General features: G+C 40.3%; 2 protein-coding genes across 2 annotated transcripts; both read right to left on the reverse strand.

The window, feature by feature from the left end:
* Positions 1-720: 720 nt before the first annotated feature.
* LOC138870198 (uncharacterized) lies at positions 721-4,065 on the reverse strand. Its single transcript, XM_070147990.1, has 5 exons — positions 3,676-4,065; positions 3,517-3,590; positions 1,857-2,709; positions 1,348-1,671; positions 721-1,242 (listed from the first exon to the last, which is right to left on the reverse strand). Exons 1-5 carry the CDS (start codon positions 4,063-4,065, stop codon positions 721-723), a joined length of 2,163 nt encoding a protein of 720 aa, XP_070004091.1.
* Positions 4,066-4,080: 15 nt separating this feature from the next.
* LOC138870199 (uncharacterized) lies at positions 4,081-4,714 on the reverse strand. The gene is made up of 2 exons (XM_070147991.1): positions 4,571-4,714; positions 4,081-4,464 (listed from the first exon to the last, which is right to left on the reverse strand). Exons 1-2 carry the CDS (start codon positions 4,712-4,714, stop codon positions 4,081-4,083), a joined length of 528 nt encoding a protein of 175 aa, XP_070004092.1.
* Between the last annotated feature and the right edge of the window lie 13,188 nt (positions 4,715-17,902).

The following is a 17,902-nucleotide window of genomic DNA, read 5'->3' on the forward strand; positions in this document are numbered from 1 at the left end:
TAGGTACTAATTAACCCTAACTATTTAAGCATAATTCAATTAATACCAATGAACCCTAGTTAAAACTAAAAGAAAAGAAGAAGAAATTAAAACCATAAATTTTAAAAACAATTGATGATATGATCATACCAGTTGTGTATTGAGTGATGGAAATGGACTCTAATTTGGTGTTTGTGCGGATTAGGGCTCAGTGCAGAGATAATGAAAAGTAGAAAAATTCTTTTGATATTTCAAGGAGAAAAAAGGGTTAAAGGTCTAATGACCTTCTATTTATACTAAAACGACTGGGACCCATGGAGCTCACCTAGCGCGTTCCACGCAAAAAGGGCTACCTGTTCAACAATTCCACTGAGAGCGAAAAAAAATGGATAAGGCCGCGGAACTGCTCTGTTGACCGTGAAAAAGCCTCCACGGACGTGGATAAAACTTCAAAGAAGTCTCATTTTAGACTTTTCAAGTCCGCATCTACCTCAAACTACGCCTCCGCGAAATGCTTCCGCTGACCGTGAAATTTTGAGCACGTCAGTAGTCCTATTACAGACTTAGTCAAATTTTTCCAGTATTGTCCTGTACAGCATCAAACATTCCTACACATGTATCACAATCAGGTAGTCCAAAACAAATCCTACACTATGAAGAAAATCAAAAAGAAGAAAAACACATGGGTTGCCAGCAAAAGCGCCTGATTTAACGCCGTGGCACGACGCGTGTTACCATCAATCATTTTAGATGGATCATTGCCACCACGTTGCTGTCATCAAATTTTTCCAGGTAGTGCTTAACTCTGTTCCCATTAACTTTGAAAACTTCACCATTTTTATTCTTCAAATCAAGAGCACCAAATGGAGTCACATGGACCACTTCAAAAGGGCCAGTCCATTTTGACTTGAGCTTTCCCGGAAACAATCGTAATCGAGAGTTGAATAAGAGAACCAAGTCAGCCACCTTGAATTTTTTGCTTCGTGCATATTTGTCATGTAAGTACTTCATCTTGTCCTTATATAAGGACGAGCTAGAATAGACATGAAACCGGAACTCATCAAGTTCATTGAGTTGCTCTACTCGGAGATTTGCTGCAACATCCCGCTCAAGATTCAACTTTTGCAGTGCCCACATGTCCTTGTGTTCTAGCTCAACCGGAAGATGACATGCTTTCCCAAATACCAACCGGTACGGAGAAATACCAATTAGAGTCTTGTAAGCAGTCTTGTAAGCCCACAAAGAATCATCCAGTTTCCTTGACTAGTCAGTCCTATTTGCATTGACAATTTTTGACAATATGCTTTTTATCTCCCTGTTGGAGACCTCAACTTGCCCACTATCCTGAGGATGGTAAGGGGTTGATACCTTGTGATTGACACCATACTTTGCAAGCAAAGTGTCAAATGCCTTATTGCAGAAATGAGAACTCCCATCACTGATGATCGCCCGGGGAGTGCCAAACTGTGTGAAGATTCTTCTTAAGAAATGCCACCACACTCCAGGCTTCATTATTGGTAAAGCCACGGCCTCAACCCACTTGGAAACATAATCAGCGGCCACCAAAATGTACATGTTGCCACATGAACTCACAAAAGACCCCATGAAGGCAATGCCACACACGTCAAATATGTGAACCTCAAGAATAGTAGTGAGATGCATTTCATCCTTCTTTGAAATTCCACCAGCTTTCTAACACTCAGCACATCTATTCACCAGCTTACCTGTATCTTTGTACAATGTAGGACAATAAAAACCACATCTAAGAAACTTTGAAGCCATCCTCACCCCACCATGATGACCACCGTAGGGAGAGGAATGACAAACATCAAGAATACTCATTTGCTTCTCTTTCGGAACACATCTCCGGATCACACGATCATTAAGAATCTTGAGCAAATAAGCTCATCCCAGTAGTAGTCCAAGCTATCCCATTTAAGCTTCTTCCTTTGGTTAGAAGAGAGCTCACACGGAATAATACCGGTCACAAGAAAGTTGGCAGCATCCGCGAACCAAGGCATGCTATTCACAGATACAGAGAGGAGTTGCTCATCAGGGAATGAATCATTAATTTTGAGGCCATCACGGGGCCTCCCCTCCTCCTCCAAGCGGGACAAGTGGTCCACCACTTGGTTTTCACACCCATTTCGATTAACGATCTCAAGGTCAAACTCTTGAATCAATAGAACCCATCTCGTCAACCGAGCCTTAGAATCCTTCTTTGTCATCAAGTAGCGGAGTGCTGCATGGTCAGTATGAACTATCACTTTGGCACCCATGAGATAAGCCCTAAACTTCTCCATGGCAAACACAATTACTAGCAACTCTTTTTCTTTAACCATGTAATTAACTTGAGTATCATTCATTGTTTTGCTTGCATAATACACAATGTGAAACATCTTGTTTACTCTTTGGACCGCTCCTACCGCAACATCATTGGCATCACACATGAGCTCAAAAGGTAAGCTCCAATTGAGTGCGGTAATAATGGGAGTGGTTGTCATGCATTCATCATTAAACAGAAACTTCACATCCTTTTCCAATAATTTGCACAAGGGATTCACTACCTTAGAAAAGTCCTTTATGAATCTTCGGTAGAACCTCGCATGCCCAAGAAAACTTCTAACCCCCTTGAATGAAGTAGGAGGTGGAAGATTTGAAATCACTTCAATATTTGCCTTTTTCACCTCTATACCTCTTTGAGATTTTATAGCCGAGGACAATGCCCTCCTCGACCATAAAGTGACATTTTTTCCATTTAAGCACTAGATTTGTCTTTTCACAACGGGCCAACAACTTGTCAAGATTCTTCAAACATTCTTCAAAGGAGTCACCCATAACACTAAAAACATCCATGAACACTTCCAAGAAATCCTCCACCATATCCATAAAGATAGCGATCACCGGTGCATTACACAAACCGAATGGCATCCGTGAAAATGCAAAGGTCCCGTACAGGCATGTGAAGGTGGTTTCTCTTGGTCATCCGGGGCAATCAAAATCTAGTTGTAACCTGAGTACCCATCTAGAAAATAGTAGAAGGCACGCCCAACAAGTCTATCCAACATTTGGTCAAGAAAGAGCAATGGAAAATGATCTTTGTGGGCCACTTTATTCAGCTTTTGGTAGTCCATGCACACCCTCCATACGGTGACATTCCTGGTGGGAATTAACTCATTTTTCCCATTGGTGACCACAGTGATACCACCTTTCTTTAGCACACATTGCACCAGTCCAAGAACTATCCGAGATGGGGTACATAACTCTTGCATCTAGCCACTTGATCACCTCCTTTTTGACAACCTCTTGCATAGACTCGTTCAACCTCCTTTGATGTTCCACGGAGGGTTTGGTGTCATCTTCAAGTATAATCTTGTTCATGCAAAAGGTGGGGCTTATTGCCCAAATATCAGCTAGAGTCTATCCAATTGCCTTCTTCCTTTTTTGAAGCATCTCCAGTGTGGCATCTGGTGCACGTTAGTAAGACACGAAGAAAGAAAAACAAGTAAAGTTGAACTAGGGCCCAAGAATTCATACCTGAGGTGTGAAGGCAAAGGCTTCAACTCCAATATGGGAGGTTCCTCAATTGAGGGCTTTGTTGGTGGAGTTTTCTGTTCTCAAGATCCAAAGAAAACTTAGGGGGCTCATAAGAGTAAGAACCTATTCTGTGCAAAGAATTGACACACTCCACTATACCTTAACCTCAGTCACATAATGGTTCAACAATACCACTTCTAAAGGATCCTCCACATTGATCATGGCAATCGTATCATCAACTATCACCTCCATTACAAGATCCATAAAAGAGCAAACTTCAGTACTATTCGGCTGCCTCACTGATTTGCACACATGGAAGACAACCTTTTCATCACCCACTCGGAAGGTGAGCTCTCCTGCTTCCACATCAACCAATGCCTTCCCAGTTTCTAGGAAAGGCCTTCCCAATATTATCAGCACCTCATACTCGACTTCGTAGTCGAGAATCACAAAATCAGCAGGCAAAATAAACTTGTCCACCCGGACAAGAACATCATCAATAATACCAAGTGGCCTCTTAATTGTTCTATCGGCCTTTTGCAATCTCATTGAAGTAGCTCTCGGTTAACCAATACCCAAAGTTTTGAATACGGAGTAAGGCATCAAATTTATACTAGCTCCCAAATCATACAAGGCCTTAGCAAAATACGCACTCCCAATGGTACATGGAATGGTAAATGCACCGCGATCTTCAAGCTTTAGAGACATCGAGTACACAATTGCACTTACTTGATGAGTCATTTTGATGGTCTCACAATCCACAGATCTCTTTTTAGTCACCAAGTCTTTTATAAACTTGGTGTAACCCGGCATTTGCTCAAGAGATTCCACCAAAGGAACATTGATTGACAAGTTCTTCATCATCTCAATAAACTTCTTGAACTGGTTTTCATTCTTTTGCTTCGTAAGTCTTTGAGGGTAAGGCGGAGGATGCCTTGGCAAAGGAGCCTTGGCTTTAGGCACAACCGTTTTCAGCGTGGCTATCACGGGTTCCCTAGATAGGTTCACGTCATTTTTGAGTCTCCACCTCATTGTCATGAATATCAATTCTCACCTCAGCATCCAAATTCTCTTCACTCACTTGCTCATCAACTATTGGAACATCATCATTTTGCACTTCAACCTCATTACTCACAATTTCCTTTTGCTTGGAGGTACTTGCTTCACCACCTCTACCTCTTCTTGTGGTCACCGCCATTGCATGGCCGATATTGTTCCCACCCTTTGGGTTTACTACCGTGTACTAGGTAGAGCCCCCTTAGGGCGAGTGGTCAAAGTTTGTGAAATCTGGCCAAGTTCGACCTCCAAATGCCGGATAGAAGTATTATGGTGTCGCGCCCCCTTTTTCTCGCAAAATCAGGTTTATGACATTTTGGTCGGGAAAACTCTTTCCTTTTGGGAAAGGGGGTTTGCATTTTTGAAGAGTCGCCACCTAATGATTTAAGGTGTGTTAGGGCACCTATAGGGTTCATTTCTAGCTATGATTGATAACCAGAGATAGGGTAAGGGCTTGAAATTATCATAAGGGGAAGATGTTAGGCACCCCTCAGGATCCACTAGTGTGGTTCCCGGCCAGACAGTTTTTTGTGAATTTGTATAATTAGCCAATAACAAGTATGGCCAAATAGTAGGGGATTTAAGTTTAAGTACACAAATGTTTGGAAAGCAATTAATGGAAAGCAAGATTTTGAAAAGAATTACAATCTATGCATATTCGGGAATGTAAAAGGGGGTGTCCTAGGTTTGTTTATAATATGGATCACATCAATGCAATACTTAGTATGACACTCCTCAAAGAAGGGCTACACATGGTATTAATGCACCGGTCATCATATCCGTATCTACCCTTTCCCGCCCCGTGAAGGTAATTAAAGCGAGGGTTGGTCTCGACCCTTATTGCATGTTGTTACCTGTACCTTCCTATCAGTCCTGGAGGAATTTAGGACTCATATCCTATAAAAAGGGGGTTATAGGCATACCCTCAAGTTTAAAAATAAAATACTAAAGCGACATATAATAAACAAGTAGGACTTCAATTAAGAGGGAGTGTGGAAGACAAATGAAAGGCTCAGATATAACTCTACACAAAGTACACATAAATAGCATGACTCATACACAATTAAGGTCTAAATTCAGATCCTAAGCATGGTATCTAGGTGATAACAACAGAGTCAGATTTATGACATAACTCAAATAGGAAGTCCTAATCAGGCTTACCTACTAGTTTTAATATGTTGGCAGTAAAACATTAATCACAAAGATGGTTCTGGTTGTATTTTAAGTTTATTACCTAAGGTTTGCCTAGGTGTAAAATAATATGCAGCAATTACCAGAACTATAAAATAGTTATTTTACCTAAAGCATGTTGTTCTAGATATTGGAAAGACATGCATGGTTATGCCCAGTTTCACTTAAATAAGATAATCAAACGTGAGACTATTTTATGTCCTTTTTCATGCATTAGTAGTTTAACTAGGTGTAACTGAGCGAGTGTTAATGAGATCCTAAAACAGGGTATCTAACGTGCACATATGAAAAAATGCAGAATAATTGCAGAATATGTAGAATTTCTAGAGCATGGCTTCTAAATCCAAAGAGGTACAACATGATTTCAAGGTATGCAGGATCAACAATTTCAGGTTGATGTAGTTATTTAGCCTAAAGTAGGATTTCTAAGTGGTAAAGTGATGCCAAATGAGATACTAAAATAGTAAATCTAATAACATGGTATCTAATGCATGACATGTTTTGAATATGTTGGTCTTTCACATGGATTCTAATGCACATATAGGAAATGTAAACCTAAGACATGGTTTCTACCCATTGATGTTGATAGCATATAACTACCATCTCCTTTTCACTAGCCAGCCCCATACTTGTTTACAACATATTATTACAGACCAATACTGAAATGAATTACGTAAGAAAAATAAATGTTACACTATAGAGAGCCTGAAAATAGGCCCGGATTCTCAACACCTAATTAAGACTTCCTCTCTGAGTTATGTAACAAATCACTTCAAATGTATTGTTCCATAGCCTTTATCATATCTAGGTGTGTCAGAGTTCCCTAAGGACCTCAAGGGATCCCGGGCAGTGCTCACACCCAGATTTCATAGCCAAGACAGAGTAAGTGCAGTGTGGAAAGGCCAGCTTTCATGTGTCCAAGTTCAGAAGGAGCTCAAGGGTCCCAAGGCAAGGCTCAAACAAAAGGGAAAGAACTTAATAATCTAAGAGTAGAGTGAGAGTGCTTGTCATAATGTTGAAAAGATTTAAGTATGAAAACAATTTTAAAAAGGGTAAGTAAGAAACAATTTTAAAAAGAGAGACTTAATGACAAAGTTAACTGATGAAAACAATTTGAAAGAGTATGCATACCAATCTCAGAACAAAGTCAGCATCACACCAAGGACGAGGAATAGTCCAGCAAACACAAGCAAGGGAATGGAATTGGAGGGACAAATAGGGAGCATGTGAGGTCAAACATGTAGCAGGCAGGAACATATACAAGCACACAATCAGAAACTCCTACAGGTTCAGAGGATCAGGGGGATGGTAGGGTATTGGGTTAGATTAACATATCAACATCAAACAACTGAGATCATGCTCAAACCAATCATGGGGATTCACATAAGAAACATGTACTAAGTATATAGAAACATGCTGATCATTGACAAGTAAGGCACAACTTGACATGTAGAGGGAATTCAGGATCCTAATTACATGTTTAAACAACATAATAGTAAATAAAAGCATATCAGAAACACAATGACTTGTAACAGTAATAGAAACATGTTGGTTTGAGGACTAAAATCTGAATAGAACATACCAGTGAAGTGAATAAAGTAAAACACAAAGAAAAAATAGGAGAGGTGCAGTAGTTAGCCTTGGCTTGCAGCCGGCTAGCTTAGAATAGTAGCAAGTAGCACAGAAGAGAGAATAAAGAGTTTTAGTTGTGTGAGAGAGAGTTGAACAGATTTTTTTGTTCGTCTCTGTTAAGACTGTAGAAGAGAGTCATTAATATAGTAGTTTGAAAACTGGTTAAAATAGGGCAAGAATCAATTCTTCAGTAATTATAGAACTCAGTATAAAAAATTGGTTCGAATCTCCCTTTAATTAAGGGAGTCAGTGTTAATGGTAAAGAGCAGGTGACAAGGAAAGAAATCATACACGGCTGGAGTATAACAAATAAGGAAAGATTTCAAAATAGTACCAGTATAGAATAGGTAACTAAGGCTAGGTTCAGAAAGTTTTCAAACTAAGGAAACAATTAGTAAGAATTAAGTAGCAATGCAGACAAGGCAAAGAAAAATTAATTAAGGCAAACAACTAATCAAATTAAGTGGAAAGGTAGGAACCGGGGGGTCCAAAGGAAAATGTTCAAATCACACCAAGTAATAAGGAATTCAGAATCAATCAAAGAGAAAGTCATGGAAATGAGTCAGCATGTTTAACATATAAATAGAGTAAGACATGGGTAGTCAAGAATTGTCACACAACTCTAGCAAAACATGAAGATCAAACGATACTGAATCAGTGAGAAAGATGCAAGTCTTGATGCGAACAGTCAAGATGAACACAAACACATAGAATTGGTGTAAGTCTAGGCTGAGAAACTCAGTAGAAGCATATCAAGGCAAGGCAGTCACAAGAAATCACAAGAACTCAAAAGAAACATGAGAATTAGCAAGTCATGCTAATACACATAAACCAAACGAAGAACCCTAAAAATTAGGGTTTTTTTACATAGGCTAGTTAGGGTCACAGAAGAACTCAACAAAATCAGTCAAAACACATAGACATAGGGGATTAAGGACTTAAAACCAGAAAGCGTTTTGAAGAAAAGGATTTTCAAAAACCGTAGTTTAGGAATATGACAAGCCACTCGAAAATTATGAGATTTTTCATAAAAACAAGTAAAAATAAGTTCGATCCTTCTCAGATCTGTACAGATCTAAGAAGTTTAAGAGACGAAATTAAGGTTTTCAACAGAATAACTCGAATAGAGGAGAAAACTTAAACAAAAGTTTTAAACATAGAGACTCGTAGATTAATACAAAAATCAGAAGAAAAAAGCGTTTTTGAAAAGGTGTTTAAGAACCCTAGTTCGATGACGAAGAGTTACTTTAGAAAAATCGGAAAAATCTTTGAGGAAAACAACAACAGCTCAAAATATACACAGATCTAAGACAGATCTAAAGGAAATTGGAAAATCTTAAGAGTTAGAGTTTAAGAGAACCCATAGAAGATGAGAAAACCTTAAAATGTTACCGGTTTTAGCCGGAAAAGTCATAGATCTTACTCGAACAGCCTGAGGTGGGGTTGTTACCCAATTATTTCTTATATATTTTAAATATTCAAAATACCTTCAAAATAGCATATATATGCATATATAATAATGCCCTAGGTTTTTATTATTTTTTCCATAATTTTAAGTTTTTAAATTGATTTATTCTCCCTTTTTATCCATAAAATCCCCAATAATTATTTTCAAAATTATTGTTTTGATAATTCATCTATTGGATTTCTATATTTATGCCAAAATATGGCTAAGGTAATTTTTATATATTTTTATAATTACATTTAATATTTTTAAAGCTAAATTGCACATAATTGCAATATTAGCCCTTTTAAGTTTTAATTATGTTTTATATGCATAAAATTGGTTACTGTATTTTTAAATTTCTAATTATGTATTGCCCTTATCAAGTAGATCTTACAAATGTTCCTTCAATTCTTTCAACTCTGGCGGGGTCATGCAATACGGAGGAATAGAAATGGGTTGAGTGCCCGGAGCCAAATCAATGCAAAAGTCAATATCCCTGTCGGGTGGCATCCCCGGCAGATCTGCAGGAAATACCTCTGGAAACTCCCGGACAACTGGTACAAAATCCATAGAAGGAACCTCAGCACTAGAATCATGAACATAGGCTAAATAATCCAAACACCCCTTTTCAACCATACGCCGAGCCTTCACATACGAAATAACCCTGCTGATAGAATGACCAGGAGTTCCTCTCCACTCTAGTCGAGGCAACCCCGGCAAGACTAAGGTCACGGTCTTGGCGTGACAATCCAATATAGCATGATAAGGTGACAGCCAATCCATCCCTAAAATGATATTGAAATCCACCATATTGAGATGTAGGAGGTTTACACTAGTTTCAAGACCCCCAATAACAACCACACATGAGCGATAGACATGATCTACAATAATAGAATCCCCTACTGGCGTGGACACATACACGGGAACACTCAAGGAATCACGAGGCACAACCAAATATGGATCTAAATAAGATAACACATAGGAGTACGTAGACCCTGGATAAAATAGAACTGAAGCATCTCTACTGCAAACTGAAACCGTACCTGTGATAACTACATTGGAGGACTTGGCTCAGGCCTAGCTGAAATAGCATAACATTAGGGTTGGGCCCCACCACCCTAAACCACCTCCCGCTAGATGGCCTCCACCTCTAGCGGCCTGGCCTCCACCTCTAATGGCCTGACCTCCACCTCTAGCGGGCTGACCCCTACCTCTAGCTAGCTGGGTAGGCGGTGTTAGAATCATGGCATGAGAACCCTGCTGCTGTGACTGAACACCCACTAATCTCATACAAGCCCTCCGAATATGCCCATACTTACCACACTCAAAACATCCATCTGAATACTACAGCTGAGGAAATTGAGACTGACCCTAACGGGTTGGCTGACCGCGATAATAACTCTGAAGAGGAGGTACTCTGATGGGAGCAGGTGGTGCACTATGAGCTGGCTACCCTGAAGGAGGTACATAAGGACCACGACTCCTTGAAGCTCCAAGGGATGCCTGAAGCGCTGAATGAAACAGCCTAGGATGGTGGCCTCTACCAAAAGAATCCCTGCCTCCAGACGAGGCACCACTGAACCTACCAGAATAGCATGGCCTCTTATCAGACCCCTGACCACTAACCTCAGCTAAAACCATCTCGACTCGTCTGGCCATATTGGCTGCATCTTGGAAAGAAATCTCGTTCCCTGTCTCCTTAGCCATCTACAATCTTATAGGTGGAGCGAGTCCCTCAATAAATATCCTTACACTTTCTCTCTCGGTGGGGAGTATAAGAAGAGCATGACAGGCCAAGTCAATAAATCTAGTCTCGTACTAAGTGACGATCATAGAACCCTGCTGAAAGTGCTCAAATTGCCTCTGATAGTCCTCTTTCTGAGTGATAGGGAAAAACTTCTCCAGAAATAGCCGAGAAAACTGATCCCAAGTCAAAGCAGGCGACCCAACTGGTCTAGCCAAACAAAAATCCTCCACCATTTCTTGGCAGAACTTGATAAGCGAAAAGCAGCAAAGTCGACCCATTGGTATCCACTATCCTCATGTTCCGAAAAACTTCATGGTAGTTGTCCAAACAGTCCTGGGGATCCTATGAAGATGTACCGCCATAGGTAGTAGTGAAAAGGTTGGTGAACTTGTCCAACCTACACAAAGCATCTATAGACATAGCTGCTCCATCACCGGTTTGTGCTACAATACCCGGCAGGACTACCCCAACTGGTTGAGCTACTGGAGTCTGAAATTGGGGAGCCATCTGCTCTGGAGTGTAAGTAGCAGGAGTCTGTGCTCCTCCCCTAGCCCGAGAGACGGTTGGTGCTACTAAAAGCATGCCTACCTGAGTGACACTCTCCATAAGGCCCACTAGATGGAACAGAGCATCCTGGAGTACCGAGGTAACTATGAACCCCTATGTAACCTGAGATGACCCTGCTAGAACGGTCTAAGCCGGAACCTCATCATCAAACTCAACCTGAAGCTCCTCCACTGGTGTTGTTGCTCAAGCTCTAGGCTGAGCCCTGCCCCTGCCTCGGCCTTTAGCCTCCTCTGCCCCTCATAAGATCTACCACTAGGGGCTCGGGCTACTGATCAGCTGGTAAAGCGGTACGTGTTCTTACCATCTATGAAAGAACATAGTAGAAGTTCAATTAGCATTAAGAGATCAAACCGCATGACAGAGATGAATAGAAGTGAAACTATTCTTAAATCTATAGCCTATGGGGATAAGCACAGATGTCTTCATACCGATCCCTCAGACTCTACCGAGATTGTCCGTGAATTATGAGGCCTAAGCAACCTAGAGCTCTGATACCAACTTGTCACGGTCTGAATTTCCCACCATCGGGACCGTGATGGAACCTAACATTTTACTCGCTAGGCAAGCCAACGTTACTGGATATTTCACCTTTTTCTTATACCTTTTTATAATTAAAACTTAAAAAAAATAAATCAGCAGAATTAAATGCGTAAGAACACAGTTTAAAAGATTGTTTTTGTACTAATAACAAAACCGTAATAAATTTCACCCAGAACTGGTGTCACAACTCACAAACAGTCTATGAAAACTACAAATAATGGTCTGAACAAAAAGTTTACATCTGTCTCGAAAATAAATAAAACAAAAATGAAATAGGATAGACGGGGACGCCAGGGCCTGCGGCGCCAACAGGAATTTCTTGGGTCTCCGGGAAGCAATGAAAGCAACCAACCACACGATCAGCCACTAGCTCCAAAATCTGAACAGAAAGTGCAGAGTGTAGTATCAGTACAACCGACCCTATGTACTGGTAAGTGCCGAGCCTAACCTCGACGAAGTAGTGACGAGGCTACGGCGGGGAATACAACATATACAACCTACAACAGTTTATGCTAAACAGAAAGGAAATATAAAATGTAATAAAGCAATAACTGGCATTAAATAAACTCGAAACCCAGATATTCTACTAGTATTCAGCTATAACCAATCCTTAAGGGTGTTCCAACATCATAGTAATGGGCCTCGACAGAAATGGAAACATAATAACAACTGATGCGGCACGCATCCCGATCCCAACATATAAATAACAACAATATCAATATTCACCCTTATAATTCCTTGTTGCGGCGTGCAACCCGATCCCACTGATGAGTGGTGATTTTACCACTTATTCTAGTCTCTTTTCTTTAGTTTTTATGTCCTTTAACTATAATATGAGGTCGTTTATGGTATGTATTGTTAGATTTTCAGGTAAATGATGTCATGAAGTGATTTAAATTAAATTGGAGTGGAATTGAGCAAAAAAGGGTGAAAATCATGCAAAACTCCCCTATGATTCCACATCTGCGGAAGATTGGTCGCAGAAGCGACTCTGCATTTGCGTGTATAGGCCCGCATCTGCGATGATGAATGACTTTGCAAGAAACCGCATCTGCGGTTAGATTACCGTTTCTGCGGTTGCGCATCTACACTTGGAAGACCGCATCTGCGGTGGCAGAAGATATTTGATTTTTCGCGTCTGCGATAGGATGTACGCTTATGCAGAGCTGCACCTGCGAGAATTCTTCCGCAGGGCAGTCGACGGGCATCAGACCTGGGTATTTTAGGCATTTCACATGTTCCTAACCCAAAACCATTTAATACCCAAACCAGCTCATTTGTAAATGAATATTTTGGAATATTTTCAGTTCCAAATACTAGAGAGAATAAGTTTTGGAAGCTAGGGTTTGCACACACACTTTGGTCTTGAAGTTTGAAGCTTGTGGTTAAGAATTTCTTACCCATTTATGTTTATTTCTTCATTTCCTTGCTTTGTATTGTATATCTAAGTGCGTAGTAATGTATCCAATACTTGAATCTTGTTTATGGGAATATTCATATTTAAAGTGTGGATTAAATACCTTGTTGTGCTTATGTATTGAATGAGTTTTATCCTTTTATGAAGTGAGTTATTGTTACTTTAATTATTCTTATTCTTAAATGTTTCCAAAGGGATTAGCTAACCCTAGGACTCGCTCATTAACTCCGAATTAATTTTGGAAAAGATTATTTGGGGTTGGGAAAGATTAATTAATAAGAACTTGAAGCGTTAACCCTCATTTTATAGATTCTACCTAGGGATAGGATTGAACTACTTGTAGCCATTTCGGGTATACTTAATAAGGGATAATTCAATTACGAAGTTTTGTTAGTCTTTGGAAGAAGCTAATATAGAATTATAACCCGTGGCTAATTGACATAAACTCGCTCATATTTGTAAAATCGTGAAATACATTAGATCGTTACTTGAGTGTAATTCCCGGTGCATCCATACTTGTAGCCATTGATCATTTTACTTGCTTTCTAGGTTAGTTTACATTTCCGCATTTAGGTTTAAATATTTTCTCAAACCAATTCTTAGTGTTTGACATTGCATAACAAGTGATAATTCTCTTACATTCCTAATCGCCTACATATTATTCTCTATGGGATTCGACCCCGACTCATAGTTGGGTAAATTATATTGCATGCAACCATGTCCATTTACTTTTTAGTAGTGGATTTGGACGTAACCAAAATTGGCGCCATTGCCGGGGAATAATTTGACGTAATTTAGGTTGTTTGAGAAATAAACGTAAGTGCTTTGGTCCAAACTTGTGAATATTTGTGTAATTATTTTTATTACCTTGGTCTATTTTTCTTGTTGTTTCTTGTTTATTTTCTTATTTTTGAAAAATGGCATCATATAATGAAAATTGGTTGGATGGTAGTTGTTCATACTTTAATGACCCTTGTCCTTATTGTGGATGACCACACTCGTGGCAAAATTGTTTAAATTCTCCCGGGGGTGGATTGTGCGCACAATCTCAAACCCATGAGTGGAGTATTTGTGATAAGTGTGGTCATCAAAATGGTCATTGGGATGATTTTGATTATTTGTCCTTCCCTTCCCCATGCCCCCGCTATGATGATTCTTCTTTTTATGATGAAAATTATAGGGCTATGGAAGTGGAAGAAGTTGAGTATGGTCAAAATGGAGAGTTCAAGCTCATGCTAGAATGCCTACTTGAAGGAGGAAAAAAAGAGCAAAGTGCCTTGGAGGAGCTTTTGGGAAATAGTCTCCAAAATGACTTGGCACTTGAAAGGTTGCACTCACAAATGGGAGAAATGCTTGAAGCTTTAGAGATCCAAAAATCCTCGGAAGTTAATGATAGCCAAAAATTTTCCTTAGATGTGGAAGCCAAAAATCCTTCCTTGGCGCTTGATCAAAACCAAGAACAACTCTCAAATGCTCAAAATGAGAAGATGATGCTCATGTTGGAGACCATTCTTGCAAATGAGGAGAAGCACAACTTTGCACTCGAGGACTTGAAATAACGCTTGGCTCACAATGATGAACATATCCACACTTTGGAAGATCAAATGAAAATATTGGTTGAGGCTCACTATGCCCACCAACTTGAGAGTGTGGAAGGAAGTCAAGAAGAGTCCGATTTCGAGGAAGAAAGTGATCTCTACTTTGAGGAATCAAGACTTGAACATCCACCAACTGACTCCATGAATGTTAATAATGCCAAGAAAAACATGGAATTAGAGTCAACCGGTGTAAATGAAAATTTGGTTGAAATTGACTCTAGTCCGGGGGAAAAAGAGGATGTCAAAATCCGGAAAGAATTGCAATTTGGAGGGTTGATGTCACACTCCAAGCATTTTTCAACATTGAAATTGTGCGGTGATATGGGAATTGAAAGAGTCATTGAGGGATTGCAAGGAGGAAATACAAAGGCCATACATTTTACAATTTGAGGGAACAAGAAGGCAAAATGACATTCCTCATATGAAAGCCAAGAAATGCAAAATGAAGAAATTGAGGTTTGGCTTGATCATCAACTTACCACCCCCCACCGCTCGTGGTCACAAGCTTGATTCCAAGTTGGGTGCCCAATTCATGTCGTTCAAGTAGCGAGAAAAGTAGTAAAGTTGTTTTGAGTCGTGCCACGATGTTAAATGCGGCGTTTGGTGGGAGGCAACTCATCGTTTTTCAAAATTTTTAGTCATTTTTGAAATTTTCTTTTTTAGAATAGCTTAGAATATTATTTTTGACTAATCTACCAAGTTTTAGATTTTTTGGAGTTGAATTAAGGAGTTTGGGACGTTGGAATGACACAAAACAGTGGCTGCAATTCTGGGCACCAGTTATTTGGTGTAACCGCATCCGCGAAATTTTGCTCGCAAATGCAGTTGCGCAACAGTGAGTTTCCAACCGTAAAAGTAGCCCTTTACACAGATGTGGTCCCCACGCCACATAAGCGGTGACGCAAAAGCTGTAAATCACCGCAGATGTGGAAATCGGGCAGGTGTTAAAAAAATTAGATCTCTCGTTTCCCTCAGGTATCTTCTGCTCTGTTCTCCCAGCCCTAAACTCCCCCATCTCTAACATACTCCAAAACCTCTATTGTTGATCTCTACTGCTCTTGCACAAGACACCACAGGTATCTCCCATCTACTCCTCTCTTCTGCTTCTCTTTTCTCTTTTTTTCTCTTCTTCTTCATCGCATCTATTTCTACAACCCCATATTTTTTTAATTTCTATTTTTATTTTCGGTTTAATTACTCTTAGTTTTAGGAAGTGAGGGAAATTGGTTGAGAGTTCATGTGTGTGTGCTGCTATTGCTAAATCAAAATGATGGGAAGTCTGAGTACCAATTTTAATTCCAAAAGCATATGTTATCACTGCTTGCAAGGTGTTCGACAAAGTGTCTAAAAGAATATTGTATGCTAAGTACCACAAAATCGGTCTCAATAGAATTAGAGTTTCATGTAGTGCACTAATTTAGAAGTCTTGAGTATAAATTAGGTGCCAAAATCAGGTTTAAGAATTGAAAAATGTTTTAAAAAATCTGGGTATCTGAACCCCTGCATGAACACCGTAGATGCGGATATTCTACCGCAGATGCATTCTCACACCTACATTGATTTGTCCCAGGTGCGATTTTAGAAAGCCTGAGCAAAACCGCAGATGCGAAAATTGGGCAGACTGCCAAATTCCAGTAGCTTTGCAACAGGCCCTTCCCGGGCCCGTTCAACTTGGTTCTTTGGCCTAATTGCAGTGTTTTAAATTGCTTAATAAGGTTCTATTGCCCGACTAACATTATGTTGATTTTGTAAAGGTACTTTGATCTAAAATGGACCCTAACATGAACGAAAATGCTCCACAACGTCGTGAAATTGAGGAGGAGGTTGAGGAACCATTTGATAACTCACGCTTCATGTCAGCTGACTGTCAGCACAGATATTATGACAACCTCGCCATCAAAAAAATAATTCTTGAAAAAGGGATCGCTGAGGAGAAATTGGTCGAGCGGCTCCCAAATTTCTATGCCCATCTCCATGCCTCCAAATGGTCATGCTTCATTCCCACTCCATACAAAGCCAATAAGGAGTGGGTCCGTGAATTCTACGCTAATCTAAAGCGCACAGACTTTTCCAACCCACAACTCATCATTAGAGGAAAATTAGTAAGGTTTGGGATGGAGCAGATAAATGACACCCGTGGGATTCCTAATTATCCAGTTGATACGGTGCGAGAGAAGGACCAATGTGACAATGGGGAATGGCTTGTCTAAAAACTCTACCCTCCAAGCCTGAGAGCAAAATGAGGAAATAAAAGAAAAGGTTTGAAGTCAATTGACTTCACAGCTGAAGCAAAAATGTGGTTGTACATCCTATGCAACATGGTGTCACCTTGTGGAAACGTCTCAGATATCTCCCTCACTAGGGCATTGATCATTGCATGCATCCTGGATGGCATTTCTGTGAATGTCGGGTACTATATCCTTCGGGAGCTGATGGAGTATTTGTTGGACAATGATGCAGGGTTGATGTTCCCTTCGATGATCACAAAGTTATGCATGAGGGCATATGTTGAAGTGCATAGCATAGATCATTGGTTACCAGCTGATAAACCATTTCATACACTGAGAGTAACAGTTGAGGGGAATGCATAAAAAGCAAGAAAGGAAAGTCACCACTTCTGTTACCGGTCCAGAGTCTTCATCACAGGCAGCTGCACCTGAGGGACCATTTAGGGTGCTCAACTCCGAGCTTACATTCATTCGGGAGTTAGTGTCACAGCTTCCGAGTGGGCCCTCATCCTCCCAGCCTGCGCCCGCATACTTCTCCAGGGAAGAGATGAGAAGTTACTTAGATGCATAGAAGAGTCAGGTAGAGTCTCATGAGAAGATTGCAGCATCAATTAGCAGACTAGAGATAGCCTACGGCAACTTGGCCAAGGCGCATGCAGATCTCCTGTCAGACTTCCAGAAGGAGAAGGAAAAGAACAAGAAGAAGAGCAAGTTCATGATCAAGATGTGGAAAGGCATAAAGGCCATCTTCAAATGGGGGCATCCATGCAAGAAGATACCAGTGGGGGAGAAAGATAATAGTGAGGAGTACTCTTTCATGTCACACGTTGCTGGTGATGGTGATGATGATGATGAGATTGATGATGATGAGGCTACGAGTTCAGCACAACATTGATCAGCCTTCCTCCCACAGTCTGCTAGTCTGATGCACACCTCAGGGAGACCCTCAAACTATTTGTGCTT

Source organism: Nicotiana sylvestris, chromosome 6, assembly GCF_000393655.2.
Source record: "Nicotiana sylvestris chromosome 6, ASM39365v2, whole genome shotgun sequence".
NCBI classification, from domain to species: domain Eukaryota; kingdom Viridiplantae; phylum Streptophyta; class Magnoliopsida; order Solanales; family Solanaceae; genus Nicotiana; species Nicotiana sylvestris.

Coding starts and splice junctions, on each gene's coding strand:
- LOC138870198 (XM_070147990.1), bottom strand. CDS start 4,065: ATGAGATTGCAAAAGGCCGATAGAACAATTAAGAGGCCACTTGGTATT. Junction 2,710..3,516: donor CCTTTGCCTTCACACCTCAG/GTATGAATTCTT, acceptor TTTATGGTCGAG/GAGGGCATTGTCCTCGGCTA. Junction 1,672..1,856: donor GCTCAAGATTCTTAATGATC/GTGTGATCCGGA, acceptor GCTGAGTGTTAG/AAAGCTGGTGGAATTTCAAA.
- LOC138870199 (XM_070147991.1), bottom strand. CDS start 4,714: ATGGCGGTGACCACAAGAAGAGGTAGAGGTGGTGAAGCAAGTACCTCC. Junction 4,465..4,570: donor AAGAGAATTTGGATGCTGAG/GTGAGAATTGAT, acceptor CCTAAAGCCAAG/GCTCCTTTGCCAAGGCATCC.